The following is a 20,663-nucleotide window of genomic DNA, read 5'->3' as shown; positions in this document are numbered from 1 at the left end:
GGCTCTGTATGTGTGTGTGTGTAGCTATATGGCTGATATTCCCCTTGTTTCTCTGTTAGACAGCATCTAAATATGTCTGAGACCCCCCTGCTGCCTGACATTACACACAGTGCCCATGTGTGCCTTTGTGTGTGTCTGTGCCTGTGTGTGTGCCATTCATGTATTTGTGTGCAAATAAAGGGCCTATGGAGAGCAGAAGGCTGGAGGCTGTTATCTGCTCATGTGAATGTTTGCTGTTACAACAGAGCTCTGGCTTCTGTGCAACAACCAGAGGAAATTTACTCTGACATTAAGATAATACCATCTCCAAAGCCAGGAGGGCAGACAGATGTGATGTGGACACAGTCCCTGGAGGGCACTCGTGGGAATATTGGGAATGGGATTAGTGACAGAAGCACTAATAAGGAGAGCGCTAAGACAAAGAAGACGGGATAAAGTTGCTCTAACACGGGGAAGATTGTCAGAAAACGAGCAGAAGACTGACCTTTTAAGTTAACTATACTGCCAAAGGGTCAGTGTGATGAGGAGAATTACAACCCTCCACCCATCTAATCTGATGTGAAGAGCGTAACAGATGTGCCTGCCTGCCATCAGTCCTTCAGCCTCGGAGAAACCAACCCACTTAATCTGTCCTGCACGCCTTCTGCAGTGGGCCATAAAATGCTAATATGTACCACTCTGATACCGGCCTACTGCTCATCCAATCTCACAGAATAACAACAATCATATATGGGCGGGGCCTTCTTGATTGGTTCTGTAGCAACAGTGGCTTAAAGTGGGGATGGTAGGTGTGAGCGCTGGTGACGAGCCCCAGTTTGGATAAGAGATAAGCTCATCTAGGCATCCACTCCCACAATGTGTGTCAATCTGTAAGCTTGGACGTAACATCATTAGCGACACCTCTGGCTGTGTCTCTGTGTTTGTGTGTGCGCATGTGTGTGTGTGAGTAAAATGTTTGCAGAAGCTTTATCAGTCAGCAACACAAAGAGCCATTCAGTGCCCGGTGAGACACGACAAAGGGGCAGTTTAGTGCAACAAAGGAACCTCGGTCCTGGAGGCCATGCCGGGTGGAAATCGGAACAAAAACCCTGCCATGAGTTGACATTAAATCTGCAGACTACCATGCAAAATTGAGACCTCAGGTACCTTGACGTCCACAAGCCTTAGTAAATAGAGATAAAGTTGAAAGGTCAGTTCACTCAAATTATAGAAACATGAAAAAAAATTCCAAATGATCTGAAGTGGTATGTAGTCCCGCACCTTTACTTCCTGTGGTTTGGAGACATCAACGGACATATTGGAAAAAATAATTCAGCACCTTGTGTACTCTGGATTATTCCCCAACCTCATGTAGTTCCAATAAAAAGTGCCCACAGCAGAGGTCTATTAATTCCAGAGCGATCGGGGCAATCCTTCTGGAAAAGGCTGTTTCTGTTTAATTATGGGTTTATGCCAGTTAATGCTGCGAGCAGTACAAATTATATTCACCGTGTATACTGTGGAAGCAGACACACGTCTCAAAACAGGGATGCATTCAGAACTATCTGCATAACGCTACAAGAGATAAATGTAGAAAACATTTGGTAACTTGGGTGAACAGACCCTGTGATTAAAGACTGGTACAAATCTAAATGATAGAGATTTTACAAATCTGATTTTATTATCCGAAGTGAGAAAGCAGGCTGATGACCACTGCCTGATGACATCTGTGAAACCCGACCCCAGCGCTCAGTGGCACACTGGGGGCTTCTGTACACAGGTACTTCCTGTATGCGGAGATAGGATTATAAGAGATGGAACACACCCCATCAATCCCAGAATAGAGTCATCAGATTTGATGGATAGGTCTGTTAGACAGGATGAGCTGATCAATGCCCTCCGCCCGGCCCTTCAAACACACACAGTGCCACTGAGAGAGGGAGAGGCCTCAGTCAAACACAGAGTAATCAAGCGCACAAAAGGAAATGCAGATAACTTGTTGCTATGACGACTGCAGCTGCAGCATGACAGCCATCCACTCTGACAGAGTTTTAAATAGAGGTGGCTTTACAAATACAGGGAAACTTGATAATGCTTTGCGGCAGGTGCTTCCTAATAACCACCAGTAGCAACATTACCAGTTACCTGGTTAACATGGAGGGCGCAGCTGCGTTCTTACCTCACACTCATCAATTTCATGCATCCACATGCATGACCAGATCATACGTTCAGGCTCATATTGATATTCTCATGTTTCTCGTGTATTTATTCCTTGTGCGCAGTACTATATGATCCAGAGTGCACGGAAAGAGCGAAATCCAGAGGTAAAACTGAGTTTGAGTCAGTCTTTTTGGATTGATGTGTCACTTTCTGTATGTGTCAGGGCAGCTGGGAGTCAGGGAATGACACCCCCCTCTGTCCCCTGAAACACCACCCCCGCCTCCACCACACCCACCCTGGCTGACCCCCCCCCCCCCCCCCCTCCCCCAGCCCATCATCATCAGACACCAGCAGCTGGCAGCCTGCCCCATTTAACTCCCTCCAGCACTTACTGGGCCTGGCTAATCACTGGTGCTCAGCACCGAGCATGGCCACCACACCTGCCCCCTTACTGGTGGGACAGTCCCATCTGGGACCTTGTGATGGGGAATATCTGATGGGGGGGGGGGGGGGGGGGGGGGTATTTTACTTCCCCAAAACTGCTCAGTGCACTGCGAACAAGGAAGAGAAAACCAAGACGTCAGTGATTGGGATCAAATTCTGTCAGTCATGAGATTCATGTTGTGTTAGAACACTGGGAATGTAATGTTCTGATCATCAAAACTTTAAGTACACAGAGGAAATGCTTTGTAGCACTAATGAATAACTGTGAAACAACGATAATGTATGTGATCCAAAGCCTTCCTGTGTAAACACTTGGCTGTTCCCAGCAGCCATAAAAACAAACTTTATAACATTTAGTCTCAATTAATCTCAAAGTTTTGGCGAGATTTGTGAAATAGCTTTCTTATCGAGGTACTTTTGATTTTTTTTTAAAAGCATTGTATAGGTGACAATGAAGGGCGGAAAGCTGTGTGGAGTTTGTGCTGAGATAAGCCATCGTCATTAGCAGAGACCAGATGGTAGGTTGATCAGGCACATTGCTTTGCTACTCTGGTATCTGTCTTCCTCCTTAGAAACCACATTCACACTCACACTGAGTGCAATGATTTAATCAGGTTAAGACTTGATAAAGAGAAATGAACCTTGTCTGTTTATTTGATACAGTAAAAAAGTACAAAAGAGGACTGAGACAATGCAATATAACTACAGCTTGAACTGGGTCTTTTGAATGAAATCAAAACAAGAAAGTGAAACTGAGTTGGTAATGCCCCAGTTCCCATCTGATTGTTTTGTGTTTTTTGAAGTGAATAAAATATGTCTGCCATCACGTGCTGAGAGGAGAGTGAGTCTGAAACCATCTGTTGTTTTCCCTTTAGTCCTAAACTCAAATAAGCAGTCAGATGGGGACGTACTCACAACTCACACACACAAACACAACACTCTGTCCAATCCGCGGTTATAATATAATTTGCCAGGAGCCCTACAGGCCCGGTGCTGGTGGTGGCCATTTATGAGGCAGATTTTATGGTAGGGATGCTTGTCAGCTTTGAGTTGGGAGCTGGCAGATGAAGATTCATCTCCCCAGACAGGCGCTGACATAGAAAACTATATTTAGCTCCTGTCGTCCGTGCGTAAAGTGACGCTGGCGCAGACGCACGCACAGTATGATTGAGTGAATCCTGATGCGCACGAGCAAACCGAACCACCACACTGGGCATCTTACGATTGAATTATAAACACGCCGTTTTGATGAGACATGATGACGACAAGATCTGCTCTGAGTAAGAAGTGAGCTGACTGTGAATCAATGGGGGAATACAAATAAAGTCCTTTTGGATTTAGGCTCGTCGTTTAATTCCAAATAAAATGCACTAACCATGCCATTTGCTGCAATAGAAAATATGAGGGGAAACTATGCATAATAACCGATAGATCTCGCGCTGTGCACATCACTGACTCGTTTCCGAGCAGCAGGAACATGATGGACATTAGTGTGCTCCTTAGTCTCCGGCTCCTGGTGGAGGGTGTAGGCCTCCTGCACTTTATGAATAATGAAAGAATGACGTAAACAATGCGGTCCTCTCTGCAGCTCGAGGCGGACGCACCGGGGCGTGACGCGGCCGTGACGTCGCCGGAGCCGGGGATCTTTTAATCCACTGCCGCAGCAGCACCAGCCGGTCACCGGAGGAGGGGGGAGCACAGGACAGCACAGGACGGGGAATGGACCGCACACACAGGCTTGGCTAGTCCCGCACACAAGGCCCGCACAGCTCGGTGTTCAGATGGAGGATCAAACCATCGGGTAAAACAGACACGACACGACCGGAACGAGCCGACTCTTCTCTCGCAGGCCGGGCCCCCCTCCTCTCTGTAGCCTGCAGCCTATTCACACACACCCTCCTGTCAAAGAAACCCTCATTCAGCTGACATTAAACGTTCATTGGTTTATTTCGAGAGGAGGGTTCGCCGTGTGGTTGGATCCTGCGCCTCGTCCTGCCGGTTCGCTTCGTCCTTCAGCTGCAGCGTCGCCGCGTCCTCCCTGTTCCTGTCAGCTGCTGCGCATCAGCAAAACATGCAGGATGAGCCTGCGGGGCTGACAATCACACAACGGCCCCCGTCACCCGAGGAGAAGGACCGCCGCACGGTCAGCAGATCCGGGAACCAGCCGAACCGGACCGACAGCCAGCCGAGCTGCTTCACGCCGGAGTACAGCCACCTGAACCAGGAGAGAGCCTTCCCCGATTTCGATCGAGGTCGTTTCTGCTCGCCCCGGTCCATCCGTGACCTTCAGCACCGCCGCAAAATACATCAGCTCTTAAGTCAGCAAGACGAGTTTAGCCCCGCAGTGTCGCCCCCACCCCCGGGTCTGTTCGGTCACCTGCCGCAGAGGCAGCTCTTCTCCGCTAAGAACGACCCCGGCGCCGCCGACCCCCGCGGCTCGCTCCTGGAAGAGGCTGAAGCCGATGCTGCGTCGCCATCGCCCACTTCCGTAAATCCACACACGATCCAAATGGACTCCCCCATCGCCCACCATATAAATAACGGCAATGGCAGCACCGGCAGCATGTTGTCTGGAGGTCTCGGGGCCGCGTTCCCGAACCTCCCCAGCCAGGAGATGCAGAGCGCCAACGGCGGCTCGTCGTCACCTTCCCTCCCCGGGTTCGGCCCCCCGTGGTCCGTCCAGACCAGCTCCTCGCCCCCGCCCGCACCCAACTCCATCAACCCCATCCACTCCAACGCCATTAACCAGATGCCCAACGCGGACTCTGACAACAGCTTCTACCCAGGTATCCCCTCCTCCATCAACCCGGCCTTCTTCCAGAGTTATTCGCCGGTGTCAGCTAATCCCTGCGCCGGGATTAATGTGCAGGGCTACAGCGGTCCGTTCTCGCCCCAGATCAACGTCCATCAACAGCAGAGCCGCAGGTCCCCGGTCAGCCCCCAGATGCATCCCCAGCAGGGCGCCTTCCTGCAGCAGAGGAACAACTACAACCAACATCAGGTGAGCTGCTAGAGGGATGGAGAAAACCCATGAAGGAGACAGGAGATTGTAGAAAGCTCTTTTATATCGTCCACCCCGAGTTCAATGACCCTAAAGGGCCCGAAACCCACAAAAAACGAATCCTTTCAACCTATTTGAATCCAGATATGAGGTTTCACCTAGGCCACCACTTGGATGCCTTCAGGTCAGGGAGCATCTTGTGACACTGCAGAGACAAAACATAGTCTTATGAGTATGTGTGTGCCATTATGCAGCTAGTTCCTTTTTCTCCATAATGTATTTGTCATGTCTGCTGCAACCGCTGAAGTCACTACTCTTTAGGCAGAGGGAGGGAGGGCTGCACAGGGGAACAAGGGAGCATCACTGAATCTAGCCGTTGTTCTCTGCTGGAAGCTGGCAGTGGGATGCAGTCACATGGCAGTGGACCAACCCTGTCTTGTGGCTCACTCAGTAGGAACACAAAGGCTTTCAGGGGTTGGTGTGCTAAATGGGTCAAATGAAGACATCTAGTTACTCGGTGGTTTGTGTGTTGGTGCGTGCATGTTTAGTGGCAGACAGTTGAGGGACCCTGAAGATATACCCGTGGCAGCAGCAGCTCCCATGGAGGTTCAGAATCTGCGGTAGTCCTAGGGCGTATGTGCTCGCAGCCCTCGGCTTCAGGTTTCTCATGTGATTTGCACATTGGGCGTGTGAGTGAGCAAGCACATGCAGTGTGTGACTGGGTGTGCTTAATGTGCATCTGTGGTGTTGCTGTTTCCCTGACCTCTAACCCCTTGCCTTGATTACAAGTACTATATATTGTAACCAGTCACATGGTGATACACATATTAAAGGTGCAACACAATAATTGGAGAAAAATTCAAGGAAATACAACAGAATAAATCTGTATTTTTGTCATTTTGCTTTTAGTTTTATATCATCTGTATTTCCAACATTAATGTAATATTTACATATAAACGTCCACCAGGGCTCGTAACCAGGGCTTTAAAACACTCTAAACGCTGTCTGACTTCCTACACAGATGTCAGCAGTGAAATTAATATGTAGGATTACACTATATACTCAGTATGGTAGAAACAGAGGGCTGATTGTGCTCTGTGCAAGATTTTCATGTGAAAACACACAAGATTAAGCATGACACGATTCGATGTATGATTAAAAGTGGACACAAGGTCCAGGTAGAGAGTATGTGTGTGTGTGTAACTTACACTGGTGGTGTTGCAGTGCACGGGATGCTTAGTATTAGTCTTAAAGCCCCAAATCTTCTTATCTACCCACCCGTTACTGGAGCAGATCAAGCTGGGCTGTGGCGGACAGGGAGAAAATGAAGTAGAGGCAGGACAGGATGAAATGGAAATATAAGTACTTCAAATTGACATGCTCTTCCTAACCTCCTGTCCTTCCACTCCCTCTATGTCCTTGTATTGATGTTTGTGAGCAGCCCATGGTGAAGCAGTCACCCTGGGGCAGCCACCAGGGGAATGGCTGGGGCTCCGGGGGGATGTCCTGGGGCCGGGACCACCGCCGAAGCAGTGGCATGGGCGTACCTGGCTCGGTCAGTCACGTGTCACCCCTGAAGAAGCCCTTCTCAAGCAACGTCATCGCTCCCCCGAAGTTCCCACGCACTGGGGGATCACTGGGGCCTAAGTCCTGGATAGAGGAGAACTTGTTCCGCACAGACGGCAACAGCAACACCTTGTTGCCAATGCAGGTATGTGTTTTGGGTTGATCCTGCGTCGGCGTGTCTGCCGTTTTTTGTAAGATAATTGGTTTGGTGTGAGTGTTTTTGTTTTTGTGTAACTGTGTGAGATTCAGGGGCTTTTAGGGCTGAAAGATCTAGTTACAGTAGCACACTCAGTTAAGACAAAGCTAATGAGGGCTGTGTGGGTTTCTGTTTGATTAGATCTCTGCGAGGACCATTTAAAATATAAACCATAGCGAGTGAGGACCTTTGGGGAAAGTGAGGACATTTTGAGAAGGGATGTTCTAGGGTTAAGTTTAACTTTAAGGATTAGTGCCCAGTTACACAAAAAATGTAGCAGTAGTGAACATTTGCCTCCAGTTCACTTCCAATCTGTGCGAGCGAGGAGGTGCATAAAGGTGAAAAAAAAACTTTGGTGAACATTGACCCGTGATATTCACATTGCATTCAGGTATGTATGACCATGCCCTTCAGGTTATAATTTGGTTGAGGTTATGTGAGTGCTATGAGTTGCACAGGCACAGGAGGCAGGTACGTGTTAAAAAGTGTTCCTTATTTAAACCATATTTGGCTAGTTCAAAATGCCAATGTAAAATAAATAAAATACACTGTTGTTGTGAGTTTTTGAGGCAGGTAATGCATTATGCCCTCATTGTGTGTGAGGGAGAGTGAGAGAGAGGGAGAGTGAGTGAGTTTCAATCGAGTTCGTCTCTAGATGAAACCGAAACCAAGGGGAATTTCAGAGCTGAGGATTCCTCTGATGTATGTAGCAGTGAGTCGATGCAAATTACCATAAGAGGGACATTGTAATTAGCATTTCAATCAGGGGAGAGTTGGAACTGATTTGCTCTGCAGGTTTTACCAAAGGTGTAACAAAATGGGGGCTGGGCTGAATTTATTATCAGGTTATATGTGAGATCTTCCTCAGGTAGCTCGGCTGCTGAAGCTCTTTGTGTTTGCATCGTAAATGACCAGTATATTAATGGTTGGTAATAGTTGCTTGAATATAATTAGTGCCTCTACTCTCCTGAACTCATGTCTCCTTCCCCATTTGGTCATGTTTTGATCATTTCCCTTAATCTATCTTCCACACCCCCCACAGCAAAATCCCCAGTTGTCCTCAACAATTTTTGCAGGACAAGAAAATGCTAAGACTGGTTAACGATGCTGGTGATTTCCTCTGCATCTGGAGTGTAACCCTTCCTGACATCCCCCTATTGTCTATTTGTGGTTTATCTGGGATTTGTGCAAACAATTGATGTATTGAATCTAGCCAGATGTTAGCCTAAAAATACGTATCAGTGCATGCATGTCAGCAACTGCCCACGATATGTAATAATTATATACTAGTAGTAACTCAAATGGGACTCAGTAGAGCGAATACCAACACCAAAGCCCAAACAAATTTCACACACTATTTCACATACTATAAATATAAGTTCCCTAAACATACAACGTTTTTAATCAAAATCCACAAATTATGTCCTGGGAAATCAGTGAATATGTAAAAATATTGCATTGGTTAATTCCTGGATCTGCCCCTGATCCAGATCTGCACTAAAATGTTTTGAAATCTCCCCTGATACATACCCCATCAACCATGTTTTGTGGAAATCTGTCTAGTAGAGTGAAATCTTGCTAACTAACTGACAAACAGACAGAGGTTAAAACAAAACCTTGTTGCCCAGAGGTAATTACATGATCATTTAAATAAGGAACTATATTTTCTCAATGTAATAATCTAACAAGATTGCTTTAAATGCCACATTATTTCGTCGAAGCCTAGTGTCATTGTCAGTGGGAAATTTCTCTGTACTTGTTACAGTGTTGGTAAATGATGTACAGTCCATAATGCAAGGTTTCTCTTAAGAACATCGACACATATTTGCCGGTGTAGTGTCTGCTTGTAATAGACACTGTAAAAATAGCTAAATAGGATAGATAAGATAGTCATTACTGTGACTCATCCAAACTAAAGAAATGGTATCACCAAAATAATGGTGTCAGTGACTGGTTTAGCTGTTGCTATGAGCTCAAATTATTAATGGTATCTGTGCCAAGAAGTACACCGCTTCCTTTTCCAGGAAACAGGCCCGACTCCATGGATTGTTAATTTCCATAAACAGTGTCAGACCCAGAATTTTTCAGATTCCAAGTATTTTCCTTCCTTCCTTTCTGTTTAAAGCCTGGCCGTTGATGTACGATAGCAGTGCTGTGTCATGTTTTTAACACCACACAGAGGTGAACGTACAAGGATAGTAGAGAGTCACTTTTACTTTCAGTAAACCTGCAGTAAAGCTGATTCCTTAACATATATTATAATTGGAAAGTAATTCTCCCACATACGACCACCCTAACAACCTACATTCTGAAGTGATAGAAATGATACATCTAACAAAATGATTCCCTCTGCCAAATGTAATGTTCTTGTGTTTTAAAGCTTCTAATCCAACCATTATGCCAAACAAGTTGAGACATAAAAGTCTGTTTACATGACTGGGGATTTGCTGCATACGTGGGGGGGGGGTTGTATATAGTACGTCCAGAGGGAGCTGAGTGAAATCTCATAAATCTTTAAATTTGTAATTCATAAAATAAAAAAAATAAAAACTAGAGTACTCTTTCAAGTCTTTTTCAAAAACCTGTCTGTCATGAACAGACATGATCAGAGGCAAAAATAACAGTGATCACCTGGGTTGGATTAAAGGTTCAGTTCACAGAAATGATTCCACAAAAGCAAATTTTCTCAGCTACCTTCAGTATCAAGCCAGACAGAAATAGCTTTGGTTTTAACTATTAACAGTGTAGAAAAATAACATTAATTATTAGTATCAAAAACAGTAATTATATGATAACAATGTCCCATTTACTCTGCTTATTCCACAGACTTTCTAGTAATCTTATTGTCTCTGCTGACGAGGTCAACAGTGCGTTAACCCTGAATTAAAGCTACACTGTCACAGGAAACAGACATTCATTAATTCAATTCAAATCCCCTTCACCTCTGTTGTTTTTGCAGAAATATTAGAGAAAGATATTTACCAACCTGGAATAATTAAACTAAAACAATCTGTCAGTGCTATTAGAGGTGAATGAGAAAATACATCTTAATGTAATGTAGTAAAACTGACACATTGAAGATTGAGAACTGTAGATATCAGCTGTTTGTTTTACCTCTGCGGTAAAGATCGGGATCTGGTGAATTTAAATATGGTTTCATAAATGGACTGTTGGTTCTTGGTGGAGGTTTGCGCTCTACTGAGTGCAGATCTAGTTTGATTTATGGAATTATATGATTTTTTCCCAAGCCTTAAATTAAACAATATTTTAGTGATGTATTTCTATTCTCTCTCATTTCTTCAGTCCGCATTAAAAGTAAATATGAAAACAGCAGAGACACAGCCTACAATCCTTCAATATCAAAGTGTAACGAACTGACCTTGACACAGTTATTATGTTGGGTTGTGCACAGTAGGCTCAGTGCTCTGTGGTAGGTTAGTCACTAGAGTATAACCGTATGAGTCTGTCATAGTTGTTTTGTTAAGGATAACTGTCTCACTGGAAGGCTTGATGAGCTCATAACCTCCATCTAAGCTCTCCGGCTAAATGCCACTCCCAGGTTCGGTTTCCATCCTCTCTCCATCGACCTCTGGGAACAAGTCCTCAGAACCAGGGGGGAATACATCATATAGACTGCTCGAAAACATATCTTCTGACCCCTAAAGTGAATAAATATGGAAAGAATGTTAATCCGTCAGCTACTCACACTGTTAATTCTCCTACAAGTTAAGTCGAATACGCATGCTTCAGAGGCTTTATTATTCATAAGCCAAATCACAAAAGTGTGTTAGAAACGTGACAGATTAGACACGCATACTGACGTGTGTTTGTTCTGTCAGTTCTGACTGCTGATGATATTAAACCTCAAATACAAAACCTGTGTTTTTATAGGACCGCACCAGAATGTACGACAGTCTGAACATGCACTCCCTGGAGAGCTCCCTGATCGACATCATGCGAGCTGAACAGGATCCAATGAAAGGTAAGACTCCCTTTCCCTTTTTACAGCGGGTCAGAGAGGGAGGGGGGGGGGGGGTGATCATGTTCGCGCACAGGCAACCCGACAACTTGCAGCCTCACTCGATGCAGGGAGGTGAAATTGCCCATTGCTCCCATAGCTGCGCGGCTTTTCCACACACCGGCTTATTTTCTCCCCGCTGAGAGCTTAATACTGGTGCCACCAGCTGCACATTTACGTGACCTCCCTGCTCTGATCCTGTGGCGACTTAACCTGGGCTGCACACGGAGCGGTGTTAGAGGCGGAGGAGGCAGAGGAGAGGCTTTTCATTGCTGTGGATGTCTTTAATTAGTTAACAGATGTTTTCTGACCGATTAGACACAAGCAAACCTGACACGACTTGGAATCTTTCACTAAAAGATGCCGAAATAGTCATTGTTTAAAATGAAAAAATTCAGTCTCACTGCAGTAGCAAGCAGGAGACACACTGTAGTGTGACACTGCCGTGAACTCCTGGGCTCAGCTGCTGGACATCAGAGGAGCAGTGTCAAATAACTGCGACGTTCTTACCCTCCTCTTTCCTTGATGGCTGCTTGTTGCTCATTTACAGCCTACACTCTCACTTTTAAACACAACCCAGAAATTATAAAACTGTTAAAGCCAAACCTTACAAACAGCCTGTATTTGTTTGTGTATATGTGATAAGAACAAGTTTTTGATTGGTTATTTATAATCTTCATGGGGACCCTGCTGAAATCAGGACTCGTCCTGTGCCCTCCATTCTTGGGCGAGTTACTTGTTTTTCCTGCCGGAGCAGATGGAGAGAACATGGGCCAGTGTGCACAGCAGAGAGAGGGGGATCTTGACTAATTTTAGATGTGATCACACTTTCACACACTGTGTATGACAGCCAAAAGAGCAGCCGAGAGGGAGGGAGGGCTTGCGAGAACGGTGCTCGGCCATTTATAGCATTACCACAACTAACACACCAGAGTAGTCTGGCTAGCAGCTCTATAATGGTGCATTTGCTGCATTTGGAAATCAGATGCAAAGGCATTAAAGTTCATTGAAAACATATCAACCAATAAAGCTTGGATGGTTGCAACAGTACAATCTGTTTATCTCCGTGCCATCTAGTGCTACAATCAGGGAAGACAGTGTTAGACAACAACACACACTACTACTCTGAAAGTGAGGATGAATGGAACACACAATGTTAAGCCATCAGAATGATGAAAAAAAACACTATTAACACATGTAATCCCTTAGAGTAATTTCTTTATAAAAGACAGACACAAGATCACATCACGATGGTGTTTGAGGGCAGGATTTAGTTTTGTCTGTAGAATATGTGTCAGAGTTAATACAAATATCGTCTCTTGAGATGTTTTATTCTGCTAAATTTCCACTGTTGTCTCCTAATATCATCTCAAGTTAATCTTGGTGGTAAGAAGGGCTGAACGCATGTGTACGTGTGTGTGTGTGTTTTTTTTCTCTCTTGTACACACATTGGCCTCGTCCTGTCCTCTCCATCTGCTCTGTGTCTCATCTCTATCTGTGTCTGTGTGTTTTCTCACGTCAGGCCGTGTGGGATGTCCTCACCCTGGGGCTGATGGCCTCCTCATGCTGAATGGTAATTATCGCTTAGCACCATCTCCCTCTATATCTCCAGCTCTCCTGATACCTTCACTGTTGCTCTTTAGCCTCATTAGACACACTCAGCAGACTCACAGTGGCACAGCAAGGGTCGCACTAGGTCACATGTGCTATGTCGGGTGTAGAGACAATCTATCATAATTTTTATTCATTTTTTAACAAATCCATACAGAATATTTAATTCAGACTTTGCCAGAGTTTTCTTAATTCACACCTTTAGAGGTCGATAATGATTTCTGATAGTGCTCACATGTGTGTTTCCGTACATGCTACAGTATATACATGTATGTTGAGACAAACATTGACCCCTTCATTCAGATGTAAATTATTAGTGCTGCTCAGATTAATTGTCGACTCTTTCTTTAGCCTCATATGTCGACAGATCACGTCGGTGTCCAAAATATAATCTTGTTTCATAACAGTCTCTGCGGGACATAAATCTGGGTCAGACAGCGTTTGCAGATAAACACAAGCATGTTGGTTTCTGGTGTTGTCTGGTGCTTTGCTCTTTCCCCCCGAGACTCAGGAATCAACAGTTCACGTGTGTTTTCTGAAGGAAACAGTTTTTGTGATTGTGATGATTCTTGTTTTTTATGACAGAACACATCCAGGGCTTTTCAGTGACTTAACAAAATAGGAGTTTTTTTTCTAGTGGCTCAAATGTGACTGCTCTTATATCTGATATGCTCAATGAAAAAAAGAAAGGCTTTGTTATATCAAGCAGGGAAACATTTGTTTTCTGTAACGATTAAGTCCATTTTATCTGAAGACGTATTGTTGACAAAAAGGGTATTTTGCTTTGGGTCATAAGCTACATGGGTCATAAGGCAGCTAGATTTAAATTTAGATTGGATTTAAGTTTAAAGAATCACAAATGCCCTTTGAGAAATGTCTGCACGGCTGAAACTTGCACTCTGTACTTTTCTACATGCAGCCAGGAGCTATGGGAGACGTCGAGGTAAATTCAGCTTCCTACAGCATCTTTATTCCTTGTGGCTTTTTCACTTGTGACATGCTTTATTGCTTTACTGGACATCAAACTGCTGAGGCCTTCAGCCTAGACCGGAGTCAGACTTAGATCATTTTCAAAATCAGGAACACATAGTTTTATGCAGTGTTGTGATACACTCATTTGCCCCGTGATTTATCATTGGTTAACCAGAGATAATACATGTTAAAAACCCACACACTATCCAGATGTGCATGATGCTTCAGGTTTGGTCACGTTTATCGGAAGCACTGTTGCATTTGTGTGTCTGCTCTATACCGCTCAGAAGTGTTCAACATTCAATGCCTAAAAATGTGTAAAGTAATTATGAACTAATAAATAATATTATATATATACGTATATACACATGTTTCATTGTAGACAACTTTATTTATAACATCTGCTTTAATTCCGTAATAGAATGACGTTTCTCAATTATTACATGTTAGGTTTATACTCACCTTTCAGCCAATCACACAAGCTTGTCAGTAGCTGTCGGAGGGAATTAGTCAAAGAAAGTTAAATAAGTAAAGTGACATTATGTAAACAAACTGTGTTATGAATTAAAGATGTTTTGAAGGAAAAGCCAACATAAGTATTTCAAATACACAATAAGACTCTGGGTCCCCGAACTACTAAGTCATGTCACTAACAGCTCTGCTCCACAGCCTGTCTTTCCACACTTCCTTTATCTACCACTCCGCTCATAGTCTGTAAACCAAACTGTATGTCTCTCACTGTGAGCTGCTGCTGCTTCACAACCACTCAGTGTAATGCTACGATATAAGCAGACACATGATTATTATCATTACTGGACTCATCCATAACATGGCAGAGATGTCACATTCTACAAAAGGAAGGCAGGTGCTGATATGGCATTGTGTTTGTGGGTGTTTCTGCTTGTGAGTGTTTAATGGAACATGTGACTTTTACTTTATCCTCACCTGCTTTTTTATTCATCCTCCACCAGGCCGCTCCTCCCTCTTCCCCATTGATGACAATCTCCTCGATGATGGCCACGGCAACCAGGGTGTCCCAGGAGTCCTCGGCTCCCCCGGCGGTTACCCCCACCAGAACGGGGAACGCATTGAGCGCTTCTCCCGCAAGGTGTTTGTTGGAGGTTTGCCCCCTGACATAGATGAAGGTGAGACATGAACCAGTCTCTTTTGATTGCATTGTCCTGCTGGTATTTGATCCGTCTGCTCCATCAACCGTATTTCATCCCCTCACCTGTCTACTGTTTCTTTTTCCTCCTCTCCGCAGATGAAATAACCTCAAGTTTCCGCCGCTTTGGTCACCTGGTGGTGGACTGGCCGCACAAAGCTGAGAGCAAATCTTACTTTCCACCTAAAGGTATTTGCAGAAGCAGCTGGCCTCTGCATGCATTATAGTTGATGGACAGTATTTACATGTAGCTTGAATGGTGTGAGGCTATGTTGCTGATAAGTGAAGCGATGTATCATTGAAATACTGATAAACCGAGGGAAGAACACACTGTATGTCGGGTGATTGATGCCCGTGTGTGTTTGTTTCCTAGGATACGCATTCCTGCTGTTCCAGGAGGAGAGCTCAGTGCAGGCTCTGATTGAAGCCTGCATGGAGGAGGATGGGAAGCTCTACCTGTGCGTCTCCAGTCCCACTATAAAGGACAAACCAGTGAGTTAAACCACGTCAGCTCACACTGCAAAACTCAAAGCGCACTCAAATGTTCTGATATAATTTAACGTTTGACTTTAACTTCAGGTGCAAATTCGACCTTGGAACCTGAGCGACAGTGACTTTGTGATGGACGGATCTCAGCCCCTGGATCCCCGCAAGACCATCTTTGTGGGAGGTGTCCCTCGTCCCCTGAGAGCAAGTAATGCCACACTCATGTTGTTTCTCTCAATCAGTTGCATCTCTTTGTCTGTATTGGACATAATGTACATGCTGCATATTGCAGGTGATAATCAGGTGTATGTTGAAAGTGCAGGACACGAGCATCCGAGATATTCCATCTGCGACCGCAAACTCACAGCTTCCTTTTCACTGATCTATATCTATTCTATGTTTCTTTTCTTCTGTAACAAGTTGAGCTGGCCATGATCATGGATCGTCTCTATGGTGGAGTCTGTTACGCGGGAATTGACACTGATCCTGAACTCAAATACCCCAAGGGGGCCGGACGAGTGGCCTTCTCCAATCAGCAGAGTTACATCGCGGCCATCAGCGCAAGATTCGTCCAACTGCAGCATGGGGACATCGATAAGCGGGTACAGCCTCCCCTTTCTTTACCAATTTCTATAGTTCCTAGTTTTATTAGGATACACATAAGTGTATGTGACTTGGCCATTAATTTGTCAGTGTGTGTGTGTGAGTGTGTCATTGTGCGCTATCAGCATCACCACAGACGGGTAGCAGCTTGTTGCTATAGTGATCAAAAGCTTATTAAGGCTAACTGAATTAACCTCCTCCCCCTTCTCTGCCTCTCTGAGCCTTGGTCTTTCATGAGTATATTATATTTTCACTGTATTTGCTAATACACACTCTATTTCCTCTCCAACATGTGTGTGTGTGTGTGCAGGTGGAGGTGAAGCCCTACGTGCTGGACGACCAGCTCTGTGACGAGTGTCAGGGTGCACGCTGTGGGGGGAAGTTCGCTCCCTTCTTCTGTGCGAACGTCACCTGTCTGCAGTACTACTGTGAGTTCTGCTGGGCCAACATTCACTCCCGCGCCGGACGGGAGTTTCACAAGCCCCTGGTCAAAGAAGGAGCCGACCGCCCCCGCCAGATTCACTTCCGCTGGAACTAGAGCTGCAAGTGGTGACACGGTCAGAGGGAAGGGAAGTGAAACACTGGCTAACAGGAAAAAAAAGAGCAGCGCTCTGCCTCTCATGCTCTCCTAAGCTTTCAGTATAATTGAGTACTTAACACTACAGTATATACCTTATATATCTATATATCTTTTGTAGCAGCCAAACACCACAAGCCTCAGTTTTCACCAAAACCCCCCTCATATCTCAGGCTCTGACAACTCTACAACTCTTTTGTGGTACTTTCATCTTTTCTAAGAGGAGATTTAAAAAGAGATTGATTTTTGTAGGTTTTTTTATCATTATTATTTTTGTATGTGAGATTTAAAGTAGAAACGGGAATGTTTTTGCATGGGGCAGCTTGTCTGTCTGTTTGTCTGCTGCTAGCCCCCCCCACAGTGCGCTTGGTGCACACTTGTTTCTGGGAAAAACCTCAGTTCTCTAATGTTGACGCCTGCCCCAGGTCATTAACCAAAGGTAGCAAAATTATAGAAAGCTTAAAATTTACACATTTCTGCCGCAAAGCAAATGGTTGTTTTTTAACTTTGCCGTGGGCTCTTTCTTCTTGTTAAAGAGTTTATCAAAAAAAATTTTTTTAATTTATACACTCTCACAGACCCATAGAGTGATACCTCAAAATATAAAATCTGGTTTCTTCTGACTGTATTCAACATTTATACTTAACAAGCTATTTCAGAAAAGCTTTGCTGCTATATATACGTATAGGTGTGTAGGAATAATATTTAATGCCATTTATAAATCTGAATCATGTTAAAGGAAATGCAGTATGCACTCAAACACTAAGAGTTCAAGTGCATGTTATGCCACTAGGCTTAGCTACACAACTAGCATGCAGGATAGAGGTGAGAGAAAGAAAATCACGGAGGAAAAAAAACTAATAATTAAAGAAATTATTAAGACAGTAGCATGACCATCTATTACAGAAGCCTAAGAGGGGAAAAAATCAGACAAAGCTTAATAACAAAAAAAACATATTTAAACTTGCATGCATTGGTGTTTATCTGTTGTTTGATCCGTTTACATACTTATCGATAATAAAGTGATATTGGCTCTACTCTAGACGTAGTGGACGCAATCATCTTGTGACATGGTGTCTTGTGTGGCGAAAAAAAAAAACCTATGGAGAACAGAGTTGTGTTCAGTGGTTTGTGTATGTGTGTCGTCCCTGTGCCGTGTGACTGTTGTTAGTGTAGACTGAGGCTACGGTTTAGTTTCCTGCAGAAGTAGTGTAGGAGAAGTACGACAGCGACTTGACTCTGCCTTCACCCTTCCCCGTCCTGTGTCTCCGTGCGGTTCCAAAGGTTTTATCTGACGCAGCGTCGCACGGGCAGACCAAATGTAGACCATTTGGGAGATTGAACTGGGAGAAGTGGGCCTGGGATGAAGGTCGGGTTAAAAATAATCTTTTGAACTTGTTCGCTTCACTAAACTGCGCGACACAGTCGGGCTATGTGGCTGCAGCTCCATGAATCTCCCAGGCCCAGTCGAAGTATCCCCACCACTCCCCCAGCAAGATTTTATTATGAGGATGACGACTTGGTCTCTTGGCGTGCTAGATATGAAACTCTCCTCTCTTTGTATCGTCCGTCTGTTCGATTTCCCACCCTGACCCTTGAAGTACTCTTAAACAAACTATTTATGGACAATCTTTCTGTAAGGATGGTGGCCCAGCCGTCAGTTAGGTACTGTACAAGTGTGTTGCTCTCATGTGGACGTGGTTTTTGTGTTTCATGCCCTCGTGTGTTTACCTCGGTATCAAGTGTGTACTGTTACAAAACCTATGAAATTATTACTTGTAGTTGAGTCATACAATTGAATTTGTTCTCATCAACTACTTACCCATCACTGGCCCTTCAGTATGTTTTTTACAATATATATTATGCACTACTTTTCTATATACCCCCCTCATTTTTCTCCTTATTCACCCCCTGAAGTGATTTCAGTGCAGATGTGGATTTTCTGAGGCCTCCACCTATTTATAATTCTAAAGATGATTTATTAAATTTTTATTTTTTCATGATTACTTATTTAAGATGTAGCGTGAAGCAGTGGTCTTAATTTATCTGTGTTCTGTATGAGTAGAGAAAGAATCCAATATTTTCTAATATATTAACTAATGTAGTCTTGGATGTTGTGAGGAGAGGGAGTCAGAAAGACTTTGCCGGCCATGACGTAAATCACATGAACGTAAGAGATTCCCCCCCCGTGGCTTTAGTTCTCATGGTGTCCGACACGAACATGAATATCGTCACCTGTAACACTTGACTTGTGCTGTTCTCGTGAGGTTCTATTTTCTATGTTGAACACTGTTACTTTGTCCTTTATGTGTCTTTGTTTTTGTAAAAATCATATTTATTTCACTATTTTTGTAGACAAAAAAAATATTTGATTTTGATTGTATTTTTCTATTTAAATAGGACATTATACAATTTATTTCCCCCCCCCCCCCAAGTGATAATTATATCCAAAAGTTCTGTTAGAAGACAAGAATCGGATTCTTATTTTGATACACATGACACGTTTCATTTGACGGAGGGAAACATGAAGGTTTTATCATATTCTTGGAAGACACTTGAGATTCTCCCCTGTTGCATCGAGGCCCCAGCTGCCTGTCCTCGTAGATGCTCTGAAACTTGAATATAACACATTTTGAAAGGCTGACTAACCTCGAATCTGTGTTGTGATGTGCAATACTGTTTCTAATGTTTGTATAAAAGTAAGAACTACAGTGTAAACCTTTTTAATGCAGATTTATTTTTTTCATTGCATATTTTGCAGATTTCTGATCCACAGTGTCATTTTTTACTGTCAGAAAAGATAAACCCCGTTTTTTCATTGCAACTATTTTTAAATCCAGATATCTTTGTACTGATGTAAATGATTGTAGTTATTTTGGATAGTGTTTTGCTAACAAAAGGAGAGACTTTTTCATGCATATTTCTATTTCATTTCATCTTGTTTTATCCCACGTTTTTATTTCGTTTAATAATAGCAGACTTTCTTGGAATACTTTTTCATATTTAAATGTCATTGGTCTTATTTTGTATTTTTATGTCGAAATACACTATATATAATTTTAAGATGCTAATTGCTAAGATATTATTTTGAGTTTAATTATTTTTAAAAGCTAAATATTTGTAATTTTATTGTTAAAGTGACTAATTTCTAAGTCAGAGTTTGTGTTGAGATTCACAAAAGTGGTTTATGAGGTGTTTGGATTGTAATTATTACTGAATGGTTCTTTGATATGCAAAATGAATATCATGTTTATTTTTATTTTTGTTGGTTTTGTATTTAAATGGGGTGTTGATTACGATCTTTGTTTTTTCTTTCACTTCCTGAATAAAGACCCATTCTGTTTGGACACAACATGGCTTCTGCTCATGTGGTTTCTCTTTTTCTCGACTGGTCCTGATTCATTATTTGTAGCATGCCCAATATTGCTGCAAAAACAGACATGTGTGCTCCACCAGGATTACCACATGGTTATACATTTTTTGATTCCAGTAATTACAGATCTAATGATGTAACACTGTACAAAATGTTCCCATTTACTCAAGAGATGTGCCACACACACAAAGAATCTGGTTAGATCTGAGCTCTCGACATTTAGAAACAGTGGTGGGATTTAAATCAAAACGCGTATTAGTCCAGGGCTATTCAGGGTGTTTTTGAATGCTTTTGATTTTGCGGTTAAGATCTTTGTTGTACATCTTATTTATCTTTTTGTCAGCACAACATTGCCTTTTTGGCTTTTAATGCTATGACCTTTTGTAGTAGTGACTTGATCACGCTTGAGGAATCTGTGACTCCAGAGAGATAAGGTACATGTAGTTAGTGGTCGTTGCCACAGGGTCCGGTTGATCCCAGTCTCCCCATTTGGTGTGCCCAAGTGTCCGAGA

The 20,663-nt window shown here is 43.6% G+C and overlaps 1 protein-coding gene across 2 annotated transcripts; it reads left to right on the top strand.

Annotated features, from left to right (window-relative positions):
- Positions 1 to 4,654: 4,654 nt before the first annotated feature.
- Positions 4,655 to 20,130, top strand: cpeb2 (cytoplasmic polyadenylation element binding protein 2). Of its 2 annotated transcripts, none has more exons than XM_053430542.1 (11): positions 4,655 to 5,584; positions 7,026 to 7,295; positions 11,238 to 11,328; positions 12,887 to 12,937; positions 13,895 to 13,918; positions 14,919 to 15,092; positions 15,212 to 15,301; positions 15,486 to 15,604; positions 15,692 to 15,806; positions 16,019 to 16,200; positions 16,512 to 20,130. In XM_053430542.1, the coding sequence occupies exons 1-11, from the start codon at positions 4,655 to 4,657 to the stop codon at positions 16,737 to 16,739; spliced, it is 2,274 nt and encodes a 757-aa protein (XP_053286517.1). In that variant the 3' UTR covers positions 16,740 to 20,130. The 2 variants fall into 2 exon arrangements, with proteins under 2 accessions (XP_053286517.1, XP_053286516.1); XM_053430541.1 differs by having other exon boundaries at positions 7,023 to 7,295.
- Positions 20,131 to 20,663: the final 533 nt, after the last annotated feature.

This window comes from Pleuronectes platessa, chromosome 9, assembly GCF_947347685.1.
Source record: "Pleuronectes platessa chromosome 9, fPlePla1.1, whole genome shotgun sequence".
In the NCBI taxonomy this organism is placed as follows: Eukaryota; Metazoa; Chordata; class Actinopteri; order Pleuronectiformes; family Pleuronectidae; genus Pleuronectes; species Pleuronectes platessa.
Note: the sequence above shows the minus strand (reverse complement) of the source record. Positions and strands in the feature narration are given on the sequence as shown.

Bases quoted from the DNA above. Each gene is read 5' to 3' on its own strand.
- cpeb2 (XM_053430541.1), top strand. From the start codon at position 4,655: ATGCAGGATGAGCCTGCGGGGCTGACAATCACACAACGGCCCCCGTCA. The intron at 15,807-16,018 runs GTAATGCCACAC...TTCTGTAACAAG, and splicing joins CCCTCGTCCCCTGAGAGCAA to TTGAGCTGGCCATGATCATG. The intron at 16,201-16,511 runs GTACAGCCTCCC...GTGTGTGTGCAG, and splicing joins ATGGGGACATCGATAAGCGG to GTGGAGGTGAAGCCCTACGT.